At 39.1% G+C, this 23,995-nt stretch overlaps 1 protein-coding gene and 1 long non-coding RNA gene across 4 annotated transcripts in view; one reads left to right on the forward strand and one right to left on the reverse strand.

Annotated features, from left to right (window-relative positions):
* The window catches only part of YWHAQ (tyrosine 3-monooxygenase/tryptophan 5-monooxygenase activation protein theta), a 23,032-nt gene extending 21,016 nt beyond the window's left edge, over positions 1-2,016 (forward strand). The window contains exon 6 of the mRNA XM_083827992.1: positions 943-2,016. Within this exon, the coding sequence (XP_083684118.1) occupies positions 943-1,002 (60 nt within the window). The 3' untranslated portion in view covers positions 1,003-2,016. The remainder of the gene's footprint in view (positions 1-942) is intronic.
* Positions 1,734-23,972, reverse strand: LOC310896103. Of its 3 annotated transcripts, none has more exons than XR_014581175.1 (7): positions 23,684-23,972; positions 21,279-21,306; positions 19,297-19,455; positions 17,990-18,045; positions 15,903-16,028; positions 14,600-14,692; positions 1,734-12,728 (listed from the first exon to the last, which is right to left on the reverse strand). It is a non-coding gene; the product is annotated as an uncharacterized lncRNA (long non-coding RNA). The 3 variants fall into 3 exon arrangements; XR_014581176.1 differs by having other exon boundaries at positions 15,891-16,028; XR_014581174.1 differs by lacking the exon at positions 21,279-21,306 and having other exon boundaries at positions 15,891-16,028.
* Positions 23,973-23,995: the final 23 nt, after the last annotated feature.

Genomic DNA, 23,995 nt, shown 5'->3' on the forward strand with positions numbered 1-23,995 from the left:
TACCTTTTCAACTTACTCTGCATTCAAACTAAGTTATGATGTCAGCAACTACATGCTGTGTCATGCAGAATGACCTTATGGATAGTTCATACTTTTAATTTTTTTCTAGCCTTTTCAATGAAGGGGGAAAAGTGCGTTCTCAGCTATTTTAACATACAAAATAGGACAAGGAGTCCAGAAATAGTAGTTAGTGAGAATCCCCAACAGATCACAAAAAACTTCTTAACTGGTACCTCAGAAACAAAATGTCTTCACTTTTGTACATCCAGTGTGGCTTATGTTAGTCAGTTTCCAGATTTCTTCATTAAAAGAAAAGGCCTGAAATTTCAGTATATTAAAGATAAAATGAGTTTGAGTATCATTGTAATGATCAGCTGTTTAAGAAAAGTGCCTAATGGAACCACTAGGCTCTTAAAATATGTAACGAAGGCAATTTTATAGAGAATATCCTCTCTGTGAATATTTGCTGTACTTGAAATTGCAGCAACATTTATAATTTTGCAATAGCCCTTCAGTAGAAATGTCTTTATTAGCACTGTAAAATGCTTTACTTCATTAATCGAAATGGCACTCTCTTAGGATCCAGACCTCTGCTTTTGAAATGAGTGTTATTCAGGAAGCTGTCATTAGGAGTTGTTGAATGATCTAGCATTAACGTTGTACCATGCTATTAAGCACAAAAGCCTGGACTTGAGAACGATGCCTGTTCTGCCTTTAATACCTGAGGGGCAGAGCTGGTTGTGCCCTCTGCATGGGGAACCATTTCCAATTGCCTCTCCCGAAGCAAGTACTGGAAGCCGGGATTCTGCGGCTCCAGTGCGCTGATACTTGCAGAGATCCTTACATCTAATTGATACTTTTTTCTGTACAGTTAATAGTTGTCCCTCTTTGGAAGTAAATCTCCACTTCCAAAAGCTGACGCTGCTCTTCTTTTCTTTCTAGTTATGGACATCAGACAGTGCAGGAGAAGAATGTGATGCTGCAGAAGGTGCAGAAAACTAAACTGCACACGGGATGTCATTCTCCCTTTCCTTCTCAAGAAACCTTTTTACACGTCTCCATTCCTTATAGCTCCACTTGGATTTCCTATAGCAAAGAAAACCCATCCATGTGTATGGAAATCAATTTATAGTCTTTTCACACTGCAGCTTTGGGAAAACTCCATTCCTTGATTTGTGTTTGTCCTGGCCTTCCTGGTGTGCGGTTACTGCTGTAGAAAAGTATTAATAGCTTCATTTCATATAAACATAAGTAACTTCCAAACACTTATGTAGCGGACTAAAGTGTACCTGGTATTTAAAAACAAATCTGAACCAGTTCCTGCCAGTTGACTGTGTTTTATATTACAGTAAGATATGGAAATGTAGTTAATTGCAACTAAAGAGTGTTCCACATAGCTTTTAATTCTCCACATTCCCTTCTTATTATGCAGGGTTTCCTTCCCATAATTGACTTCCACATGCTACTGTGTATTCTTTTCGGTAGAGATGCAGAAGTATCAGGCCAGACAAAATTGAGCATTTCTAGTTTGAAAATTTATACAGGAAGCAAATCAATTTGTAATGTAATGCAGGAGCTTGCGTGTTTGAAAACAGGGGCTACTCTTAATTTTCAGTTGCTGCTGTTTAAGTTGATATCCCTTCCCAATAAAAGTTCACTTACACTCCTGCCTTTGTAGTTCTGGTATTCACTTTACTATGTATTAGAAGCAGCATGTTACTGCCGGAGTACAGGCAGTGCTTTTTGGCAGACTAAAGTGCATGTCATTTCTTAATACACTGGAATGGGAAAACCAATTGAAGTTCACATGTCCAAGTATAAAATTTAGTACTTTTCCATGCAGGTTTGTGCACATGTGAGAAGGTGTCAAGTTTGTCCAGTGATTGTTATTTAGAGAGTTCGGACCACTATTGTGTGTTGCTAATCATTGATTGTAGTCCCAAAAAAGCCTTGTGAAAATGTTATGCCCTCTGTAACAGCAAAGTAACATTAAATAAAATTACATTTTATAAACCACTTACTGTTGACTTGTAACAATTCCATGTAATTGCCTAAGGGCTAAAGTTAAGTATCTTGTGCTAGAAGTCGTTCTCAAATATAGTGCATACTTGTAAAAAGTCTGCTCTCAAACTCATGTCATGTTTGAACAATTTGCATTTTTGAAAATATCCTGGATAACTTTCTGTAGTTAATCTGACATGTGGACTTCTCAATAACTAAATCTACTTGAGCTAATGGCTTCACCTTATTAATGACCTAAGGAAAAAAAAATAGCCAATTTCTTGTTCTTCTTCCCTGGATTGCAAATCCTATCACCTAAATTATGCCTTTTTTGTAATCTCTTGAAATTCTCTGATCTGTCCCCCCATTTTTTTCAATGATGGTCATCATTATTGTTACGGTATTTCAGATACACTATTAGGAATGCCAAGGAATCTGTCCTCTAGCTCATTAGTTTGTGTGCTGCCACATCATAACCTGCTTTCTGTTGTTCTTAGACTGCTTTTAGTGTTACTGTTTCCCCAATTTTTGGAGCTTTTTGTAATAATGGATTGCTCTGCCTATGTTTTTTTCTTTTTTTCTAGCTCACTTAAGTTTTTTTTCTAAACCTCTACCTCTTAGTTCCCCATGTTGGTGGGTTTTTGAAAATATTTAACTCCTGTTAGTGTCCTGGCTAGACAGGATATGACGTTATGAAAAAGGACATACTGCTAGTCCATGTAGATTTCTGATGGTACATCTTCCACCTTCCATGTGTTTTGTTCATTCTTTTCAGTGTGCACAATGAGTATTCCGACAATAAAACTGTTCAGATTATGTATGCTTCAACTGACATGCATTGCTTTTTGAAACAAACAAATGTATCAGTTCCATTTTCTTCATGCAGTCACTTTGAATTGCTGTCAAAGTATTGTGTGGCAGGATTCTACATAAACTCATATGCTTCTTAATCAGTGTTTTGGTTTCATAATTTCTTTCCCTCCCCCATGCATCTCTTATTGATCCTTTGTTCCTTAAAGGTTTTTAACTGCTAAGTGCTCTCATTCTCCTGGAAAAATGTTTCAGTGCATACATGCTAGCAGTCGGTTTTATCTGCTCATTTAAGAGTTTGCTTTCGTTGCTGTCTCAGCATATGCTACATTGTCAGCTGGCACACTGCTTTTTCTTTCTTTCCTTGTGCAACTGGCCGAGTGAGTTGTCAGTGTTTGTTACGGGACTGCTATCTGGGCCTAAATTTATTAGCTAAATTTATTAAATGCTCCTTCTACTGTCTGTCAAGATGGGCAAATTGTAGCTGTTTTGTCTATTGCATCTCCATTTTGTACAAAAGATACATGTTGAAACTGCAGCATCAGCTCTTTTAATAATGCTGAATGCAGTACCGTTTTCTCTCGTACTGTTACTTCCACAAGGCAACAAAAGGTATAGGGGAATAGGATGATGATACAAAAAAATAATGGACTATAATTTCCTAAATGCCTTTGGAAAGTCCCCTGTCCACATCCCTCCCCCAGGTAAGTTCCATTATTAGTGTAACACCCAGGCTAATTAAGCATATTCATGGGGCATTAGGGCTTCCAGTTCCAGGAGATAATTTGCACTTAGGTGCTGCCCCACCTCCCCCAAGAGGACATGCCCTACAGCCTAGGAAACGCTGGACAGAGTAACACATCAAATCCTGAGCCATGTTTATTCTTTGCAAGGCACGTGGACAACTGAAAACATCCAAGACTCCTTGGTAAAATAGTTGTCTTGCTAAAGATGTGATGATCATCTGCTGAAGATAGTTGTATACAGAGAATCTTATGGGGCGGGGTTTCTGTTTTGATCTCTCCAAAGGATTTCATGCTAGTATGTTAATCATCTCAACTTATTTCTTAGTATTTTCAGAGTACTATGGAAAAAAATGAGCTCTAGAGTTCCTAACTCCTCTGCCAGGTGGGTGATGGTGGTAAGGATGGTACTCCACTTGAATCCATTTTTTCTATTCAGGTATTTGTGCTATAATTCAGTTCATCAGCAAAACAGGGAGACTGATGTTTCTCAAGTTCTTTGTTGAAAATAGTAATATCAACAGATGAACTGTTTTCTCTCCTAGTCTAGTTTAGTATTCTTACTGGTGTGATACCAGGCTATTGGTTATGCTAGAAGATAAATTATTTTATGGTTGTGTAAAACAAATACAGCACACACTACTTAGCTACGTTGCTTCAGGTGACTAGAAATTAGGTGAACATACAGAATGTGTCCGTGATTTAACTGGTAATGTGGTTTTCAAGTGTGGGCTACACAGCCAAAGTAATATCCTGATATCTGAGAATTGTCTGCCACCTAAAATTCTTTCATCTGCACAGAATTCCTTGTCAAACCAAGAGTGCAGATTTGTTGGTAAAACTTCATATATAAGAAAAGTGCAAACCTGAAATTTATTCCCAACACTACTGAAAAACTACAAACTCGAAATCCCGCTTCTACAATGAAATCCCAGATTTCTGTAACAAGAACTAACTGCCTTCTTTTGTGTAAGCGTAGCCAGATGACGTGACCGCTGGAAGCTTCAGCAATTACAGCTTGGCCAGCTTTCAGCTGAATAAAATGCCAGTGTGGGAAGGGTGAAATGTTAGTACCAGCCCTGGATGACTGCCACGATATTTTCCACTACACTGTGAAGACTCTGACTTCATAGAGGTATGCCACCTAGCCTTTGTGCCAGGATCTGGGAACTGATAGAGAGACATAAGTACACATCTGATAATGAAGTGTGGCCCCCAACTATGTGACTGAGTGATTCAAAATTTCAATTTCTGTATATGAAAACTTGTTTAAGGCAAGTGTGTCTCTAGTGTGCTATCTGTGATCTGACATCAGCGTAAGAATCATCTGAGCTAGAGATTCTGTAAATGCCATTAGAAGTGGCTCATAAGCTCTTCTATTACAAATGATATTCTCAGTTGTCCAGTCCCCATACTTAGTTAAATCCTCATTCCTTCTATTGTGGTCATCGTTATTGTGAAATCCCCCTAGGTCTGCAAACAAAAGGATAGTTTGAAAATTTGCTGGGGCTGAGGATTGCCCTTTTTTTTTTTCCTCATTTTCTTCAGTTCTGTCTTCAAATGAATGTATGGCTGCTGACTGTGTTGTTGCTGAGCAGATGCTGGGTCTTTCAGAATTGTCATAAATCTGTTGGGAAACAATAACAGGGGCTTGTTGTGGTCATGGAAGAGAAGGAGGAAAAGGAGGGGGAGAAAAGAGATGTTTTGTTTCTGTACTCTGAGCTACTTAAACTGTGCTCTCCAAGGAAAACCAATGTTATAAACAGAACAATGAAATTTGGTCTCAGCAGTGACTGTATCAAAGCTGTACATAATGACATTTTTCACATAACTCAGTCTTTCAAAAGTATTTGGGGCGTCAATTAGACATACCATAGCCTCGGTAGCGCAAAATGCCTTAAATTTGCTCATTTAAGTTCTGTGAGGAGAACCTGAAGTATTTCCTAACCTGAAGAATTTATGCCTGCAATTGTCTGAACTTGTAAACTGGGAGGCAACTGGATCTTTTGGGGCTGTGGAATAAGACTTGTGTCAGTGCTATTTCATAGAAATGGCTCTGTCATCTCTTCTGAGAAATCCGGGCTGCCATTAAAAATGCTTTTTGTTAATGTAACTTCCATTGGCTTAAATGTATAGATGGTTTAAATTCAATTTGTTAGCTAATTTGGTAAATCCTACTCGGAATCAATGGTCTGAACAAGATCTTACTATCTGACTTAAAGATTTCAGTAGCTGGTGAACTTTAAAGGTGAATTAAGCGATGAATAATGTTAGAATGAATCAATTGAAGTACAGAACCCTGAGAACATAACTCGGTTTGTATAGATCAGGTCTTTGGCGTAGGGTTTTATGCAGACACCGTTGATAATAGCTTTAGGTGTATCATAGCAAAATGCATCCTCCTGCTGAGGTTTCTCATGCACGTGTGTATATAAATGTGTTAATATTTAGCTATGCCTGAGTGCCTGAAGTAAATGTTAATGCCTGGTCAGTGTTCTGTCAAGTGGAAAGTTGGTTACTGTCATGGTCATTGGCTGTTAAGCTCTGCGCGAGGGGTGGATGGTGGTTTTATCACTGGGGACCAGGAGGAGCTTCTCAATGAGTACCTAAACTCCTGTAGGGATGCTCCTGTACAGTGCTGTTACAGCTAAAGGCAATCTGACTCCATGTTTTTGCTATTCTGTCACGTCCCTTTCCTCAATTTTTATCTGGTCTTTGATGGTTTCAGTAAACTCAGTGGGAGACAAAGCGATGTTTTTGTTAGTCCCAGCCTAATTAGTAACTTTCAAGGACCTGAAGCAAAGGCTGGGTGTGCTGTGTAGTCAGGGGAGAGGTGCTGTCTTTGTGGCACTGCTGGGTCTTCACCTCTTGCACCTTCAAGATACCTACAGGAGGGGATGGTCTCGGAGCCAGGTGTGTAGGAGCCTGGGTGGGGAGAAGGGATGGCGAAATGATCACTACTGAAAGTACGTGGTAAGACATGAGAGGGAACTACCTGTAGATCAGAGTAATACTGACTGCTAACATCCCTCTCTTATCTCTGAAGTGGAAAGAACTTAAAATCTCTCTTCATTTCAGCAGAGGGGTGCACGGATGTGCAGAGGCGTGAAGGTTCTTCTGTGGTCAAGGCTGAAGATGTCTGTAGTGTGTATGGAGTGCCATTCGTTTACAAGCAATAAAAAATGCTTTTATGTGCTGTTTTGTACTGAATGCGCAGTCATCTCTGGTGGAGATGTGGAATGTGGTTCAAAAACTGTGGCTTTGATTAAAAAAAAATATATATAGAAATAAAAAAAAAATGATAGAAATAGTATAAATGGTTCCTATGGAGAAGGAAGTGTTAAGTGTGCCAACCTAACCAGGGAACTTTGCTTCAAAGTGGGACAAAGTTTGCCATGGCTTACGTACTTAAAATAAGATGGAAGGAGACCCCCTAGTTCATCACTTCCCACTCAGTCCCATCACAGGCAGCACCCAGCATGTTTGAGAAGCCTTATATTTAGGGAATCCTTATATTTAGGTTCTCCCTCCATGACTTGAAGCTTGTTGCAGGTCCTCACTCTGCTGAGAGCTAGAAATTCAAATATAAAGCTTATTCTTGGCCAGTTTAATTACCCATCTGTATTGTCATCAGTCCTGCCCGTTGACTAAGCCAGTAAGCATTCCCCTGTCAGGAGGGCTGTACAGAGAGGAATCCTGGGGTGATGGATTGGAGTGCTCCAGGCACCTTTTGTGCCGTGCAGGAATGGCAGGAATTGCAGAGCTTCCATGTATCCAAAACAGTAACTGGTTTTCAGAGGCAGATCTCAATGCTGCACGTCGTTTTGCTCTAAGTTTTGCTGATTTTAGGCAGGGATCCTGTTTATAGATGGTCTGCGGTGGTTAGATTGGCATTTTGTCAATGATTATTTCATAGGCAAGGAGGGCGTTTTGTGCTGTGCGTGCACAAAACCTGTATTTTAGAAGGAAACCAGCTGCAGAAGGAGGAATCTTTAAATTCTCATTTTAGTTGCTGAATAGAACGCTCTTTACCAGTATGTGCATTGACCTTCACAACAAACAGACGTTCTCTTTCTTCAAATTGCTGCTCTTTATAAAGGTGGCTTGCTTGTTACTGCACCATTTTACAAGATGGTTATTAATCATTGGCACACCATGTTGCTTGTCTGTCTCCTTTGATTGATGGGTCAACTGCAAATACCCTTTTTTTCCCGATTAGAACCAGAAGAGAGAGGGTGGCTCGTTCTTGTCAAAAGGGCTTCAGTTTTTTTAAAAAAGGGCTTCAGTTTTTAAAGATGCTCAATCCCTCTAAATGTAACACAGAATACTTTTTTCCCCAGGCAGATACACATCTGAGATGGATATCAGCATCTGGAAGGTTTGTTCTTCATTCCTCGACTCTAAGTTTCACTTGTAGAAACAACTAGGCAAGCCTCGTTGCTAATTAATAAATCACTTGAATTAAGCGGTGGAACAGGGAGAATAATGGGCGAGATGACTGTTCAGTGCATTTGCAATACTAGAATGGGGCTTTGTTTCTCCCTAATGGTATGGAATTGTTACACCCACAAAAGCACTGTAATTTAGTGCATTCTTCTGTTAATCACATTTTTCCTCGCCAAGTGGAGTCTAAAAACCTGTTACTTCAAGAAAACTGATTAAAATTGTCATGGCATAGTGGATCTAATCATTTTCATTATGGTAAAGCTTCACAACCAGCTGTGGACAGTGCTAAATGGACTTTCCTGGCTGCTTGTGTATGTCACAAGGAAACCACACCTGAAATGGTGAACTTGCTTCCATCACTGACTTCTTTTGACATTTTCTTGCTAGCTGAGTAATAACTATCCCATGTAAAAACATGGGATAAAACCCATTTAAATTAAATCAAGGTCAAGTGTTATTTTTCTAAAAGAATTAATTGCAATGTAGACTCATAGACTTTAAAGATAAGTAGTATGGTAAGAGCTTGACAGTGACTTGTGGTTTTATAGAAGAGATTAAATAACCTTGTCATTTTTTTTTAGTCCTGAGTTTAATTTTCTGGAGACAAACGGGGAAGCTCTGTGGATTAATTTGCTCACTTATTAAGGTAACTGCAGAGAGTAATCTGTTTAATTCCTTAAGTCTGAGACACTGACAGAAAGAAGAGAGCACTCTTCTTTTTGATGGAGAAGGGAAAGACCTGTGTTTTGCCAAGAAAGCCTGCAGGTCTTCTGGTGGGACATAAAAATGCACTTGTGTTTGAGGTTGCAGTGGTTGTCATCTTTCCAGAGACGTTCTAGAGAAGAAACTGCTCGTTTTGTCATGATGTGCTTGTTTCTGAGCTGCCGGGTTTCTGCAGAAGTCCCTTAAATGCTCTTGAGCCCTCTCCAGTGAAAATGTTGTTGCAAGGATGCAGTGCGCACACAATTCCCCAGCGAAGGGTAATGATAAAAAATGTCACTACAAGAGCTGATGGAGATGAACGTGAAAGTAGAGAAGGCTGAGAATTTGGTGGCAAAAGCTATAGCAAAGCTGAGCAGAGTTTAGAGAATCCCTGCCTAATTTAAGAAAGTGGATCCTTAAGCCAAGCTATGCTGCTGAAAACGGAGCAAACAGGGAAAGGAGATCAGTCTGTCAGGAAACATCTGGACTGCTACTTACCGATTCAAACCACTGGAGATATTTGATTAGTGTGGTAAAAGAGCCAAGGGACTAAAGGATGAGTTATTCTCATTTGCGGGGAGCATGGAAGTTACTAATGCTAAAGCTGCTGAAAGGGAAGTAGTTGGCCACTTCCTTGCATGTAAGGAAATGTCACTGTCATTGTTTGTCCGTTTTTTGGTTCAATTTTTTTTCTTGGTAAACCAATCCTGCTTTGTACAGTGAGCGCTTCCACATTGAGATGTTCTGCTGAACGGTGGGGATTCGAGTACTTGGAGTAATTTATCAAGGCAACCTTGAATATCTACCTACAGTCAGCTGCTGCAAGTGCTGAGTCTCCTGGTGGGAGTTTGCCCAGAGCATCACGAGTGCTGGCTACTTCCTAAACTACTTACTGAACGAGTTGTTTGATTCTTTAGCAGGAAAACCATTGTTTAATTTGTAGAATCGAGTCATAAACTATTTCCTGTCTGAGTGAAAACAGTGTCCCCGATTATCCCAAATATTGCAGAGTTTTTTCTCATTTTTTTTTACTAGATGAGAATCTCGCTGGTATATTCTGAGCTTTGGGGGGGGGGGGTGTTCCTTTTTTCTTCTACATGTATTTAAAATTGTTAGCTCCGAGTCTCCAATTCTCATTAAGCATTTTCGTCCAAATAGAAGTCAGCTCTGGCAGTCGTAGTCAAATGGGACTCTGAATTACATTTCCATCTTACAAAAGACAGTTGGAAAGATAACTGTGTGGGAAGCGATACGCTGTAGGGAACAGTCATGCCCTGGCAGCGAGGATGGACCAGATGACCTAATTTCTCTTTTCCATTAGAGCTGTCTCTGATTCCGCAGCTAGTCATGCAAGCACATGACTGACAGTGAGGGTAAAAGAATACGGAAAACTTACCTCCCTGCGTGACAAACAGCCTGCCATGTTTGATTCCACCACCTTGCATGTGCCGATTATTTGAACACCCGATAGTTTTCGATGTCTATGTTGGTCTTTTAGATACAACCTTTAAAACTGACTGGCCATCTGCTCTGCCTGGAATTCGGAACTGCCGTCTCAGCTGCACGAGACATCTGCTCGATGCAGCTGATAGATGAATATAAGCAAGATTGGAGAAAGGCTAACTTAAAGAAGCAGTTGCAGGGATAATCTGCCTTAGATCTACCTGCACGAATAATATCCTAAACAACTTGTCTATAACAAGATCTTGAAAGATTAGCAGTGCACTGACTACTTGTACATCAGTGTCTTGTATCCAAATGACAAGGGTAAGTGGTGCCAACTCGCACCAAGGTGTGAAAGCACTCCCTGCATAGCTGGTTAAAATGGTGCTAAGACTGCTTTTTGCTACTGTTCGTAAATCAGCTGTGATCTCACAGTCATAATCCAAAGAATTTTTTTTTAATTTTGGCAAGTAACATCTTCCCTGGTGATTTGTCAGATTTTCCTTTCCCATCACTTGGTGCTTCTTGCCAGCTGACTGCTTTCTCTCTAGCAGATAGCCTGTGGTCTTACAGTGTCAGATCTTATCTGGCATGTGAAGAATTTTGGAATAAGTGTCTAGATAACACACAACAGTATCATTTGAAAAGTCTTTGTAATATGTTATTACCATAGCCTCATACTTCAGAGTTTGTATCTGAAACTTTATTCCCACCTAACGTATCCCATCTGTATCATTCTCTGTTAATATTATTCATATTCATACCTACAAAAAAAGCCCAGCTAACAAAGTCCAGAGAAGCCTGCATTTAGCACTAAGATGAGAACCGATTACAAGAATGCACTTAAGACTTTCATCTACATGAAGAGAAGAGGGTTAACGTTGTTTTGATGGAAAACTGTACAAAACAACCACATAATCTGAAAGCCTGTATTTACCCTTGAGATTCCTCACAACTCTGATCTGCTGATCCAGGCAGCTGAGATCCATAAGGAATTTTTACCCTCAGATCACTTCTGTAAAAACTGACATAAACTGTATTTCTTCCTCTGCAACGTGGGGTAGACTGCTCCTTGCTGGAACTTTCCATATATTTCTACTATTGTAGAAACCCAGGGTCATCCCAGTGCCTAATCTCTCCTCACTTCTCGTGATTTTACTTTTAATGGTTGTGCATTTCAGTCTTTTTCTGTTGGCATTGTGTGTTATAGGACGTTGAAAACATGTATTGTAGCCCAGATATATGGAGTAGCTGTTTTGTGAAGCTTTTTGGAGTAGATCTCTACCACAGGCGTATTTAAGATGTAAAAGCTGTTCAGGGAAACTCCCTCTGAGACCTACTTCATTGAGACAAAAGTAACTAGTAAATGCAGTTTGGCATGTTTTTTCTTTGTTGTTCTTCCTTGTCACTCAGCTTTCATATCCATGTGTGTCCACCCACTCCCAAAACTTCTATTTGCTATTAGTAATTTGTTTACTTGCTTTCTTATTTCAAATATCCTTGTTCGGATCCTGGGCTTAGCAACACTAAGCATAGCTTTTAAGCAGTATTGTGTGATGAAATGTATCAGGCTGAGCCTTAGAAATTAGAGCAACCCAAAGGCTATGCTGATTTATACTTGCTGCCAGTGCTGCATGAGGACTGTTTCGTTAAATGGATATTGCCTTGATAGAAAGCTCCATTGGCAACCTGTTCTCCCTTACTGCGCTTCCTGTGCTGATAACCTGTTACTGCACTGCATGTATCCCTCTGAGGCCATAGTTATGTGGTCGATGTAATCCAACACAAGCCATATTGCCTCTGAAACCTTCTGCCTTCTCAGCTGTGCTCGTCCCTAGTGCCTCCCTCAGGCTGGCATTAGGTGGCCTGAATGCCAGACTGATTATGAAAATGGACAGCTTTCACGTATCGCTTCCCCAGCCGTGTGCTGGCCCCCACGCCGGCTGGCTCTGGAACAAGAGGAACGCGTGGGAGGAGAGATGAGGAGGACTATCCCTCCCCATGGCAATGCAGACTGTGTTGGACTAATGCAGTGTTGGCTGTGTAACTAATAAAAGCCTGTGCATGACCGACTTTTTAAACACCCCTATTTGTTTGACTTAGGTTTATTTGTCTGATTTGCATTGGATTCTGGATTTGGTCTTGTAATTTTTATGTTGGTTTAAACAAAGTGATACCAGAGTCGCATTCTTGAAGGCTGCATAGTAAATATCACTTGGGGAGTAATACTGTCCAGTAATGAAAGTTCCCAAGATTTAAAAGTAAATCTCACAAAAAGAAAAGTCTTTTTATCTAAAAGAAAAAAAATGACCTTCACCAAGTAGGGAACCTTGGGATCCCTAGCAGAACCATCAATCCAAAGGGCACCTTAGAAGAACAGAGGCATAGCAAGCAAACATGTCTTACTACAGTTCTTACTTGTTCTGTATGATCCAAATTTCTTCCTACCTTTTGCACTTGGGTTTAGGTTTAAAAACAAGTTTAAGTATCAATAGACAAACTTTGTCTTCAGTTTTCTCACGTTTTATTGTGTGGGAGGACATTTGTGTAGTGCTTCAGAATGAAATGTCCTGGTAATAATGCCTGTAATCAAGGAAATGGGAGAAGAGTGGATTAATAAAACAATTATCCACTAAAAATTAGTTCACTAAAAGTTTAGCTGACTAAAATGAAATAACGTAGGGTGAGATTCCTATTAATTTTAAATGAGAAGCCAAGAGTATTTTGAATCCCCACCTTAAAACTGCAACTTAAAAGATGCAGCACGCTTATAGGAAGTAAAAGGGTGGGATATATACTGCTCGTGTGTATACTTAAATAGGTACATGATATTCGTATACATTATATATTATATGTATTATATACATCATATATATTTTTATGTATTTGTGTGTGTGTTATTTATGAGCTGTGACCATGCCTGTTTGTAGAAGACTGACTCATTTCATTTTGGAAATTGGTTATAATCAGATGGTAACAACTTCTGGTTACTAAGGACCTAGGCTGAACCCGCGCCAGTAACCACACATCATCAGCTGTAAGTTTTCGGTCTTCTGAGCCGCTCAAGCCTTTTCATAACTCATATTTCTGTTCTCAAGTGGAGACAGAAAAAATGTTGTTAAAGTTCAAATTTTGCACTATATACATTACTTTGACTATGGCATGTTAGGTCATTTAAAAACACATTTGGCACAGTAATTACAGGTCACGTTGTCTGGAGAAACAGAAATATGAGTAGAAGTCCTTAAAGACAGAGAGAAACTCCTTTTTGCTGTATGTCCTTGTAGTGCAGCATATGAATAACCAGTTAGATACCTTTTCTTTAGTTTTAACTTTTCAAATATCTCATATGAACATTGTTTAAGTCATTATAGGAAATGCTAGAGGTTTGCAGAGAAAAAACAATGTAAAAGTTTGCTAAACTCATAAAATAGAAAAAAACTGAAGGTTTACTTTCTATTATGCATGCAAAATCTTTGCATTAATAGGAGCAAGAGGAGTAATGTGCATTTAAAGATCTTACAAAAATGTCTCTGCATACTAAATTATTTTACTCTGTTGTACAAATTGCACATGCATTTATAAACTTTTTTTTATACTTTACTGATTATAACTTTTTATATCTTAACATCACACTGATATTATTCTTACCATCAGATAAACAATGGTGTCAGCAACTAATACTGCAACTATTTTAATAAAAGCTGCCTAGCTTTACTAATGCTTTAGAATTGTAAAACCATTGAGGCTGGAAGGGAACTCTGAAAATGAGCTGGTTCAACTCTCCCCTCAAAGCAGGTTCAACATCAAAGTTACAACTTGCTCAGGGCTTTGTCTTTGAAACACAATTTATGCTAAATAGTATTGATACTCTGCATAGTATTGAAAACATTAACATAGTTGTTCTTACTAATCCACTGATACATTAGACTCCTGTGTTAAAATTCAGCACTATAGTCATTTCACTATACTTATAAACAGTAATTTAGCCGTTTTTCCCTGAAGATCTTAACTACTTTTATTTTTAGACGATCTTATTTTATTTTATTTTTATTCCTTGTTACAATAAGCTGTTGAGTACAAATATGTATGTATAGTCAGTGGTAATGTTTTCATTCTTGGTGAACTATTATTGCATTTTGAAGAGTGAGACTTGGTGAATTATGCTTTAGATTGCTATTACTCGGACGCTAATAAAAACTAATAATCTGTACTCTTAAGACAGGAGAAAAAAAACAATGTACCTAAAAGTGCAGTTTAATTACAGATACACCCAAGGACAAACCATCCTTGGTACCATTTAACTGGTGAAACTGGAATAGTTTTTCTGGAGCTCAAAGGGAAAAGAAAAGGCAGAGCAGACAAGGTTATCAAGGGGACAACTGCAAGATCAAAAGCTCTGTCAGCATTACAGAGTCTGATCTTTTTTGATAGACGTGATTTTTCTTGGTTACCTTGTTGACCGCCACATTTTTCATGGCCTTCTTCCTGGCCTGTCTCAGAGTCCTCCTTTGCTCTGGTCCCACGGGGTCAACTTTTCTGTGTCCCTGAGAAAGCAAGAAGAGTTACCCACTGCTGATTTCTGGTAGCAGAGTAAATGAAGCCCTGCATACTTGAAGACAGGCATACAAGTAGCATAAGATCAGAATCAGGTCTACTATGTGTGTCTTAGAGATATGGACTGCATTCTTGATGATGTTTGTCACATGTTTCTTCAGCAACTTCAAAAGAGCTTGATTCCTTTGATTACAGAGCTGTTTACCTACTACCTTAACTAACAGGCACTTGCTCAGAACAGACGTACTCAAACATTAGCTTTATTATTTTTTCCCTCAAGTGCAAAATACTTTCATTTACAAACAGCCCTATTAACATCCCTAAGTATAAAGCAATATTCTTTTGAGATCAAAAACATTAAAGAGTGATAAGCAAGTATGACTTCTGTCCTAGATTAGCAGTAAATTCTGCGCCTGTGCTAGCAGCTTTAGGGACCTTAAAAGCTTCTTCCTGCCTACCAGTTCTTCACCATTAACAATATGCAGTCACAGGTGAGAAACAGAAGCTCTAAGTATTACTGTTTTCATAAAAAAAAAAAAACTCCCTTACCTCTAAAATAATCACTTAAAAATGCATCTAGTGCTGTGCTCATTTTCAGATCATTCCCCGGTTCTTTTAAACTGAATTAACTAAAGGAATTGAAAGGTGCTTTACATCAACAGATGCACAATAATTACGAATACATAGCACTTACGTGGACATACTTAAAGTATATCAATATATACTACCACTGGAAAACTGAGTCACATACAGCAAGGTGATGACCTAGTGGAAGGCCTCCCAATTTCTGTAAAGGTAGCTCAAGGTACCTTGAGTTACTTACAGGTGAAGGAGTATTTTGGCCAGTTATTTCCTTACTATGGCCCATAAGCCACTAGCGTTGGCTCTGCAGAATCATATGAAAATGTGTTTTCAACAGAATTTTCAGGTAGGATCTTAATAACAGAGTATAATAAATTTTGAGAGCTGACTACACTCTAATGGTCCAAGCTCTTTGGGTGCTACCAATCTATTTACACTTGTGACTAGAGAGTCATCAAACTGCTCCTTATGATGCAAAGCTGTGCTACCATCACACTTTAAGTTGCAGCTCAATGAATGAGGTAGTTCAGCGGTGTATGTGCTGACCCAGAGGGCAGATGTCAAGATTTTTTACAACCACTACAAAGAGTATACTTTTAACCAAACCTCCAAATGTACAGGTAGGCCAGGAGAACGATGACAGCCTGTGCGGGTGTAGCCAGGGAACATGCCTTCCAGCAGCACTCTTCTGAGACAGGAGTGTCCCGTGGAAGCATGCTTTGCTTTATCTTCCTGTTGTGTGTCCTGCAATAGATCTAGCTGGTAAGCAAATCATGAGAGTGTAACCAGGCAAGACTGGGGAGGGGCAATTATATGAGTCACATTTCCAGCATGTGGGATTGAAAGGCCTGCATGGAGATAGAAAGAAGGCACCACAAACATGAGAGATCAAAGGCATATAAATACAAAGACACAAATGCAATGATTGAAATCTCAGTCAATGGGCAGATGACTCTTGAATAACACATAGGTCTTAAGCAGTTGAAGTGTGGCTCCTGCATCATCTCCTTCCTGTTGGAGGATGGCCCAGCTGTGTAATCTGAACCCAGGCTGTTAGACAAAGAGAGCCAGCTGGTGCCCCTGAGCCTGACATCAGAAGGTCACCTGCAAGTCAGACACGTGCTGTCCCATTTTGTAGTGGTGAATCGGGGTCCCTGATGCACACTGCTCACAGAGATTTCCTTTTCTCTTTGGAAATAGATGGCATGTGTGGATTTTGCTCATATAGTGTTCATAGATCCAAGGCATTTGGTGACCTTTGCCAAGAAGTGACTTAGAAATAAATCCTCTTGGTCTTTCTCACATAGTGAGCAGGACTATTTTGCCTGAGAAAGAACTGTGAGGAGTTGGATCCAGATTTTCTGCTCTGTGCACTCGCTTACCTGGAGCAGTAATGCTTCATACTGATGTTGTTCAGATAACAGTGAGTTGACAGGGTCAAAAATATAGATGGAGGATCAACCTTCTGAACAGGTTGATATCTTGTTGACACTGAGGGCTGTACCAGCTCAGCAAAAAGCTGCCTGCATTCCTCCAGTTATGGTGCAAATAGGTTCGTTCAGCCAGTGGTGCAAGTTAGGGTAATTCCACCCTGTCCTGCTGCTGCTAAGCTACTAAGCTGCTACAGGAGATCTGAATTTCTTCCTCCTCTTGTCCTGGTCTTCCCCCTCAATAGAGGCTTTCAAGATTGTACCCAGAGGAGCCTTAAGACAGACACACAATTTCTCATTTTATAAGAGGAGAATCGCTGCAACATTTCAACACAGCACAATGTTTATTCAAGAGCACCTGGCTCTGCAAGAGGCTCTGAGCTCCTGTTTTCAGTGTGGAACCCAAGGGAGATGCATGGTCATACTTGCTCGGCTCAGGCATTTGTCTCTTTCCAAGCAATTCTCAGCAATGCCACATTCACAAGTGTGGTCTACTACAGCTCTAATGAGAATACCAAGCAAAGTCTAACGCTACATTCCTTCTATTCCACGAATTGCTCTCTGAGTTCTTGCCAAAAACCTAGATGGCATTAATGCATTCCAGCAATGCCTTTTTCTAGCCCACTCTTTTTCTGTTTCTTGGTAATGTAGATTGTACAGCATTCAATACATTATTTTTTCATAACATTTAAGTCTCTATTTATACTGTTGTGCATCGCCAATGCAACTTGTAGAAAAAACACAAGAGTTCCACCTTGCAACCCTCGCTTATGAGAATAAACCTGCTTTTAAAGTCACTGTAAACTGATCTCAGAGTTTGTCCCAAAGAGTTTCATTTGTCCCTTATAAAGCTTCCCTTATAGTTCTAACTAAGCCTGTACAGGAGCCATTTGTATATATAAAGAGTCATAGACATAGGTATGTACACATACACACAAATACATGGTCAAAGCAGTCAGCATAAAGTAAATTCCTAACAGATCTCTCCAAATTTTCAAGTGTGCAAATTTAATCTGTTAAAATTTCTGGCAATTTTTTTGCAGTTCAGTAGACGTATGTTCAGTTGTTCAGCTGCCAGGTTGCACTTGGGTTACTGGCATATGCTGGCAGTCAGTTTTCTGTGTATCTCATACATCAAAATAGTACAGCCGGACACTAGCCCATGTTCCATTACCTTCCAAAAGATCCACATGAGCACTCCTTACATTAACGTTATTTTTTAGAGATGTATTAGCCTGATCAAAAAATATTGCCCAGAAGTACATTTTATCTTACCTAATACTTTGATTCTCTTTCCTTCGATTGTACTTCAAATCAGAGAAGCTTGTTTTCTTAGGAAAGAAAATAGAAACAATAAAAATACTTGATATCATCTGAAAAGCAGGGGATCAGTGCCAAAGATGTTAATTTTTACCAGTGTCTGTGACATCTGTTTTGCAGGAAAGAGAAATCACCAGGATAAATTTTAGAATCAAAACATAAAAAAGCCTAGGAATTTGAAATGAGGTTTTGTCCTTTTTTCTTTCTTTTTGTAGCCATGAGTGTTATCAAAATATTTCACTGGTGAAGAGAAAATCTAGTACAAGGAAAAATAATAAATAAAATAAAATCACTGGTGAAAAGAAAATCCAGTACCAAGATAGCAAAGCTAAAAAATGGATCCTTTGAACTTAAAGTATATTGCTATGCTGTACTTATGCATATTTATAAATGTAAGCCCTGTGCTGACGGTAGACTAAAAATTACAAATATGCTATCACAGTCAAAATGATCAATCAGACTAGAATGTGTCCCTCTGATACAACCTGGAAGGTCTTGCCAGATCAAACTTTGCAAGGCATGCACACTGGAACCAGGGGCCACAGGACCTGTTCACACCAGCATCGATGTTAAGAGAATTGCCTAAATTGCCTGATGTGATTTAAGAAAAGATTTAAATTGCCTCGTGCTTCCATTTAAAGCAGTGTTAAAGTTCTGGTTCTCTGGACAGGGCTGGGATACCTGTGAAAGCATGAACCACCGTGATAGGGTGCATCCAGAGATGTCTGTAAAGATGAGAAGGGCAAGTGTGGAAACTACCCACCAAACTGTAAAGATTAATGTTTTATATTCGTCCTCCTGACACGGAGCATTGGAAAACTTTGGAAAACTCCGAATGGCTTTGTCACTGATATATGATGGGTCTTAAATATGTATGTCCAGTTCTAAGAGATTAGTAAGCTTTAAAATATAAAAAGGTTGGTGTGTTTTTCTTCCCTGTTAGGACAAAAGTGCATCAGTCAGATAGCAGAAGTATATAGTATATTTATATGTGTAATTCTACATATACATGTGTCACCTTTCCTAAGAACTGGAAGGGAATAGAAGGAAGAATGGCAGCACCATCTCCTGGCAGATATAAGAAATGGGGACCACTTTGTGTCAGAGAGTAGGGACAAGTAATTTCTTTGTGGGTTTTAAAAAGCCTGTAACAGGAAGTAATTTCACAAGAGTGCATTCCCTCCCTAGGAAGATTAACTTTGATATGCTCCAGGCAAAAAAAGCATTAGGTGTGATTATAATTATGGAGAACATGCACTCACAATTATGAAGAACAAATTCAGGTTGTTTCTCCCTTGAAAAAGCTCTCCCATGTTGGCCTTTCTGTTTTCCTTTAGATTGCAGCAATAGCAGATCTCACAAGTAGCACGGCAGGTAGGGTCGTGTAGTCTTGGAAGACCGTAGAAGACCACAAAAGATCCCTGTAGTCAGAAAATAATGGAATATGTTAATTTCAAGAGTTGAAGCCAAGTCTCTGTCTTGCTGAGTAGGTAGGGGAAATAGTGGGAAAAGACTATTAATGCCGTGAGCTGCTGGGTCATTCCTGTGGAAGGCTATAATGCATATTTAGAAGTGACACCAGGCCTAACAGCACTAAGTGAGGGTCAGGCCTTTGGAGGAATGAAAGGGCGTATGGGGCAAAAATATCTGTGGAGATAAAAGAGAGGAGACTGTCAGACAACTTGGTGAGAGACAAGTATAGAAGAGGAGAGGAGAAACAATAAGAAAAAGGAAAAGAGAGGGATTCTACAGAAATTTCTACTTTTTTTTTCATGTGCAGTACAGAACTGGCATGCCACAAGAGTCCACATCTCATTTATCGGAACCATCTCGACCAGCACGAGGGAGATGAGATGACCTAACCTCAGCAATAAAGATGTGAGTATACCAGTGTTCTGGAGTCTGTTAACTCTTGCAGGTCTGTTCTTGGCACTAGGTCCAATTTTCCTGCGTATTAAATAAACACAAAGCCCTCTTTGCGTCACACAAACACGACTGATGGTTTGCTGGTTTTGCTATTGTTGTTTGTTGTTGTTGTTTGTTTGTTTTAAATTTTGGGGGGGTTATTTTGCTTTCAGAAACTCCCAAGAGCTTTTAAAGACTTTTTTTTTTGTAGATGATCTTGAAAGTCATAATAGACGATACTTACAAAATCACTCATTCCATCCTCCTCCCGGAGGAAGAACACTCCTTATACGACACCACACTTCCCAGGACTTTGCCCAATTTAGATTCAAAAGCCGTACATAGCCAGGGTTCCAATGATTCCCATGGGAAAAGATGCAGCTTTATGCAGCCTACAGTCTGGCGCATGGGTGGGGTCGGGTTCTGCTTATCTCGTTAGCTCAGAACCAAGATCAGGCCTTTTGCCTTTGGGGCATCACTTACTATTCAAACATTTAAAAAACAAAGGTAATCCTTAATCGTCCTCCAGGGCCTGACGCAAAATCTAGCTTCCTTTCTAACCAAATTGTCGAACTGTGTATTTTAGGAATTGCCCTAGTTAGTGGGATAATGACTTTCACCAAATACTTAGTCCTAAAGGAACTTTTCTTCTGAACAGGGTCAGCTGTCCAGCTAGCTGTCTCTGCACTTCTCTAGCTTGTAATGCTAACGCAGGAAAAGACATTTTATATTAAATTTGTTTCTTTTCTATGTCAGTGTACTGCATTTGTGCTATTCCCCTCCAAAACACATTAAATATTGTCTCCCATTCATTTCTAATCACATCCTCGGGTATTTATCATTTCCTTGTTTAGACCTTAAACACACAAAGAACAATTCAAATTCCCTAATGGAGAAAGAGAAGAATGCATTCCTACTGAACCAGGTATCAACAAGCTCCCAGAGTGCTCTTGTACTGGACACAAGATGATGTTTGTATAAATGAAAATAATAATACATTGTACCCAGACATGCAATCAAACTACCCTACCAATAGAAAATATGTGATTCTTATTAACATGGGATAAACAATAATGTCAAATCAATTACACTTTTCTTAATTACTACTTACTATTTTACTATTATAGTGTCTAAATATTTTAATGTAATCCACACAACTGTTTTGTGCTAGACTTCATCAAAATACAAATCACAAACAGTCCATAACCCTAAAAATATTTACAATCAAACAACTTTTAATGTTAGGGTGTCCTTGTGAGATAAGAAATAAATGGAAGAAAGAAACATATGGAGTAGGAAAACAAACTGATAACAGAAAAAGAAACAATGTCCATTTTACCTGATTTTCTGTATCTTGCCTAGACGAGCTACAAAATAGATAAGAAATTCCACCCATCAATAAAAAAATGGATCTGTACTGTGTTCCATAAATGATCTGAAAATAGGCATAAATAGTTTGCAGATAAAACAAAACTATTCCAAACAGTCCTATCTAAAGTTGATTCTGAAAAGTTGCAGAAAGATCCTGCAATATTAAATGGCATCTGATAAAATAGCAAATGAAAATTCCAAGCTATAACCTTCACCAAACACTAACAATGACGAACACTAGTTTCGTTGTCGCTACTTAGGAAAAGAGATTTTGCAATCAGGGTGAAATTTCAGCTTGCTGAAGTCTCAACTGTGTACTGAGTGGAGGTCAAAAAATAGGAACGTCACTAGAATTAAGACATAAGCAGAGGAAAAGGATAAATACTATGGATATACTATATATTTAAAGATACAGAAGGAGGCAACAAGGATAAGCACAAATATGAAACAATATTTCACACAAGACTAAACAAAATACAACTTTTAATTTGAAAAAACAAACAAAAAAACCTTGGTGGGTTATGTATTGAAGGAAATACTTATGAAAGGTATAAAACTCAACGATAAATCCTTTCCAAGAGGATTTGAGAGGACTTCAATAGTCTTAGCGTACCAAGTACCAGAAACTTGTTAGAAATTCTGAAACCCACCAAGCTGAGTACAAAAGCAGCGCTCAGAGATGATAAGGCCATAGTGGAAATCCTTAGAGAACTTCCTGTGTTTGTGTTTTACTGCTGAACACTACATCATGGGCCTTCTCAAAAAATCCACTTCTAACTGAAATGTTGACTTTAAAAAGGTTTTTGAATTAAGAGTATACAAAACGAACAGTAACATATTTGCAAGACTAGACAGTGTTCATCCAAGAAACTCAAGGATGCAATAACTGAAATTCTAACTGTGATGTAACTTCTTGCTTAAAACTTTCCTGGCATCTAAGGAGTGGATTGTATCAAATGTTACATCATACAAAAACTGATACCTGTACTACACGTATTAGTAGCAACTAGAATTAATGCATACATGAGCAGGTAGGGGAAAAAACCCATAGGGTTTTTCTAGGGAAAAGTCAATATGGGTTTTGTCAACATTGCTTTCGTAAAGAGAAATCTTGTGTTCAAGCTTGGTATGGAATTTTCTGAAAATGTCAACAAGCACTTGGATAAGGGAGATCGGAGAGATACAGTTTGCTTAGATTTCTGAAAGAGTTTCAACACTTTTTTTTTACCTAAGGCTCTTAAGAAGACTTAGCAACCATGGAATAAGAGAAAATCCTTGCACGGAGTAAAATGTGGTTAAAAGATAGGAAACAGACTAAGTAAACAGTCATTTTTGACAGTGAAGCTAAGTCACCAATGATCATTGATATCTGTGACCTTATATGTAAATAATTTGAATATGGAATTGAAAAGAGGAATGAAAAGACAAATCCTCCTCATACCATGTTGTTCATGGAAGAAAAGAAGAAGTGCGTCTGACAAGAATTACAAAAAGACCTTAAATACTCATGGCTCAATTACCCACACTCCTGCTCTAGCACATAGGAGACATCTTAGTGGTTCTGGCACAGGATCTAATGGAGTCCCATGTCCTTCTGAAGCCTCAGTGAGATAGACTATGTCACCTAAAGTAGAGCTAGACACCTACGTATCGGCAACTGAATTGGGCCTTCAGTGACTGGCAATAAAGTAATTTTCAGTGACGCAAGAGGGGAAAAATGTTCTATATTATGAGTAGAGTACTTATGACTGAGCAGACCATTGCACTTCAGGAGTGTAATCTTGGAAACTTAATAGGTATGTTTAGGGCAATGGCAGCTCAGTGCTTAGTAGTATTCAGCAACGTATTAAATGTTAGAAATATTTAGGAAATACACTGAGAAATCAGATAATAGTTATGCCACTTTCTAAATCCAATGTATGTTCGTAACGTGAACACTGTATGCATTTTCAACCCTACCATCTCAAGCAGGACATGCTAGAATTGGAAAAGTTCATAGAACAGCAGCCAGTGAAACAGTGGCACGAAATGTCAGGTTGAAAGCAAAGAAAGTGATTCTTCCTACATTGACTACACTGCGGAACACCCTGCTGCAGGACGTTACGTGTACTGCAATCGTACATGTAGCACAGTCAGCCGGACAAATTTCTGAAGGATATATACATTGAGAGCTGCCAAGCTAGACGCTGCCTCTGATTTAGGGAGTCAACAGATGCAAATTGTTGTAAACTCCAAGCATACTCCCAAAAGGCTTCACCAGCTGTTTATCTTCCCATCACTAGAGACAAAAACAAACAAACAAAAACAGGAGACAAACACTCTTGTTTTAAGCAGTATGCTTGTCCTTATGAAAAAAAAAAAAAGAGTAATTACATGCCATATCTAAGTGTTTCAGGTTAACTAATGAACAGTGTGGCAAGAATCAGGGTAGGTGATATTTTTCTTCATTTCTGCCAAGTACATCATCAGCATCTGAAAATAGAAAATCAGGCCAACATTAACTGGCACACCACAGCATAGCTATAACCCACACACCACTCTCATACACCTTTATTACACAGGTGCTGTTTGCAAATATGCAACCCACAGAACCATTGCGGTGGCGAGCACCACAAACAGCCCTCAGTTACACACAAAACTAGGAAGGCCCTTCAGGTTCACCAAGGAGCGCTACTACTATCTCCT

Source organism: Anser anser, assembly GCF_964211835.1.
Source record: "Anser anser genome assembly, chromosome: 3".
Taxonomy (NCBI): Eukaryota; Metazoa; Chordata; class Aves; order Anseriformes; family Anatidae; genus Anser; species Anser anser.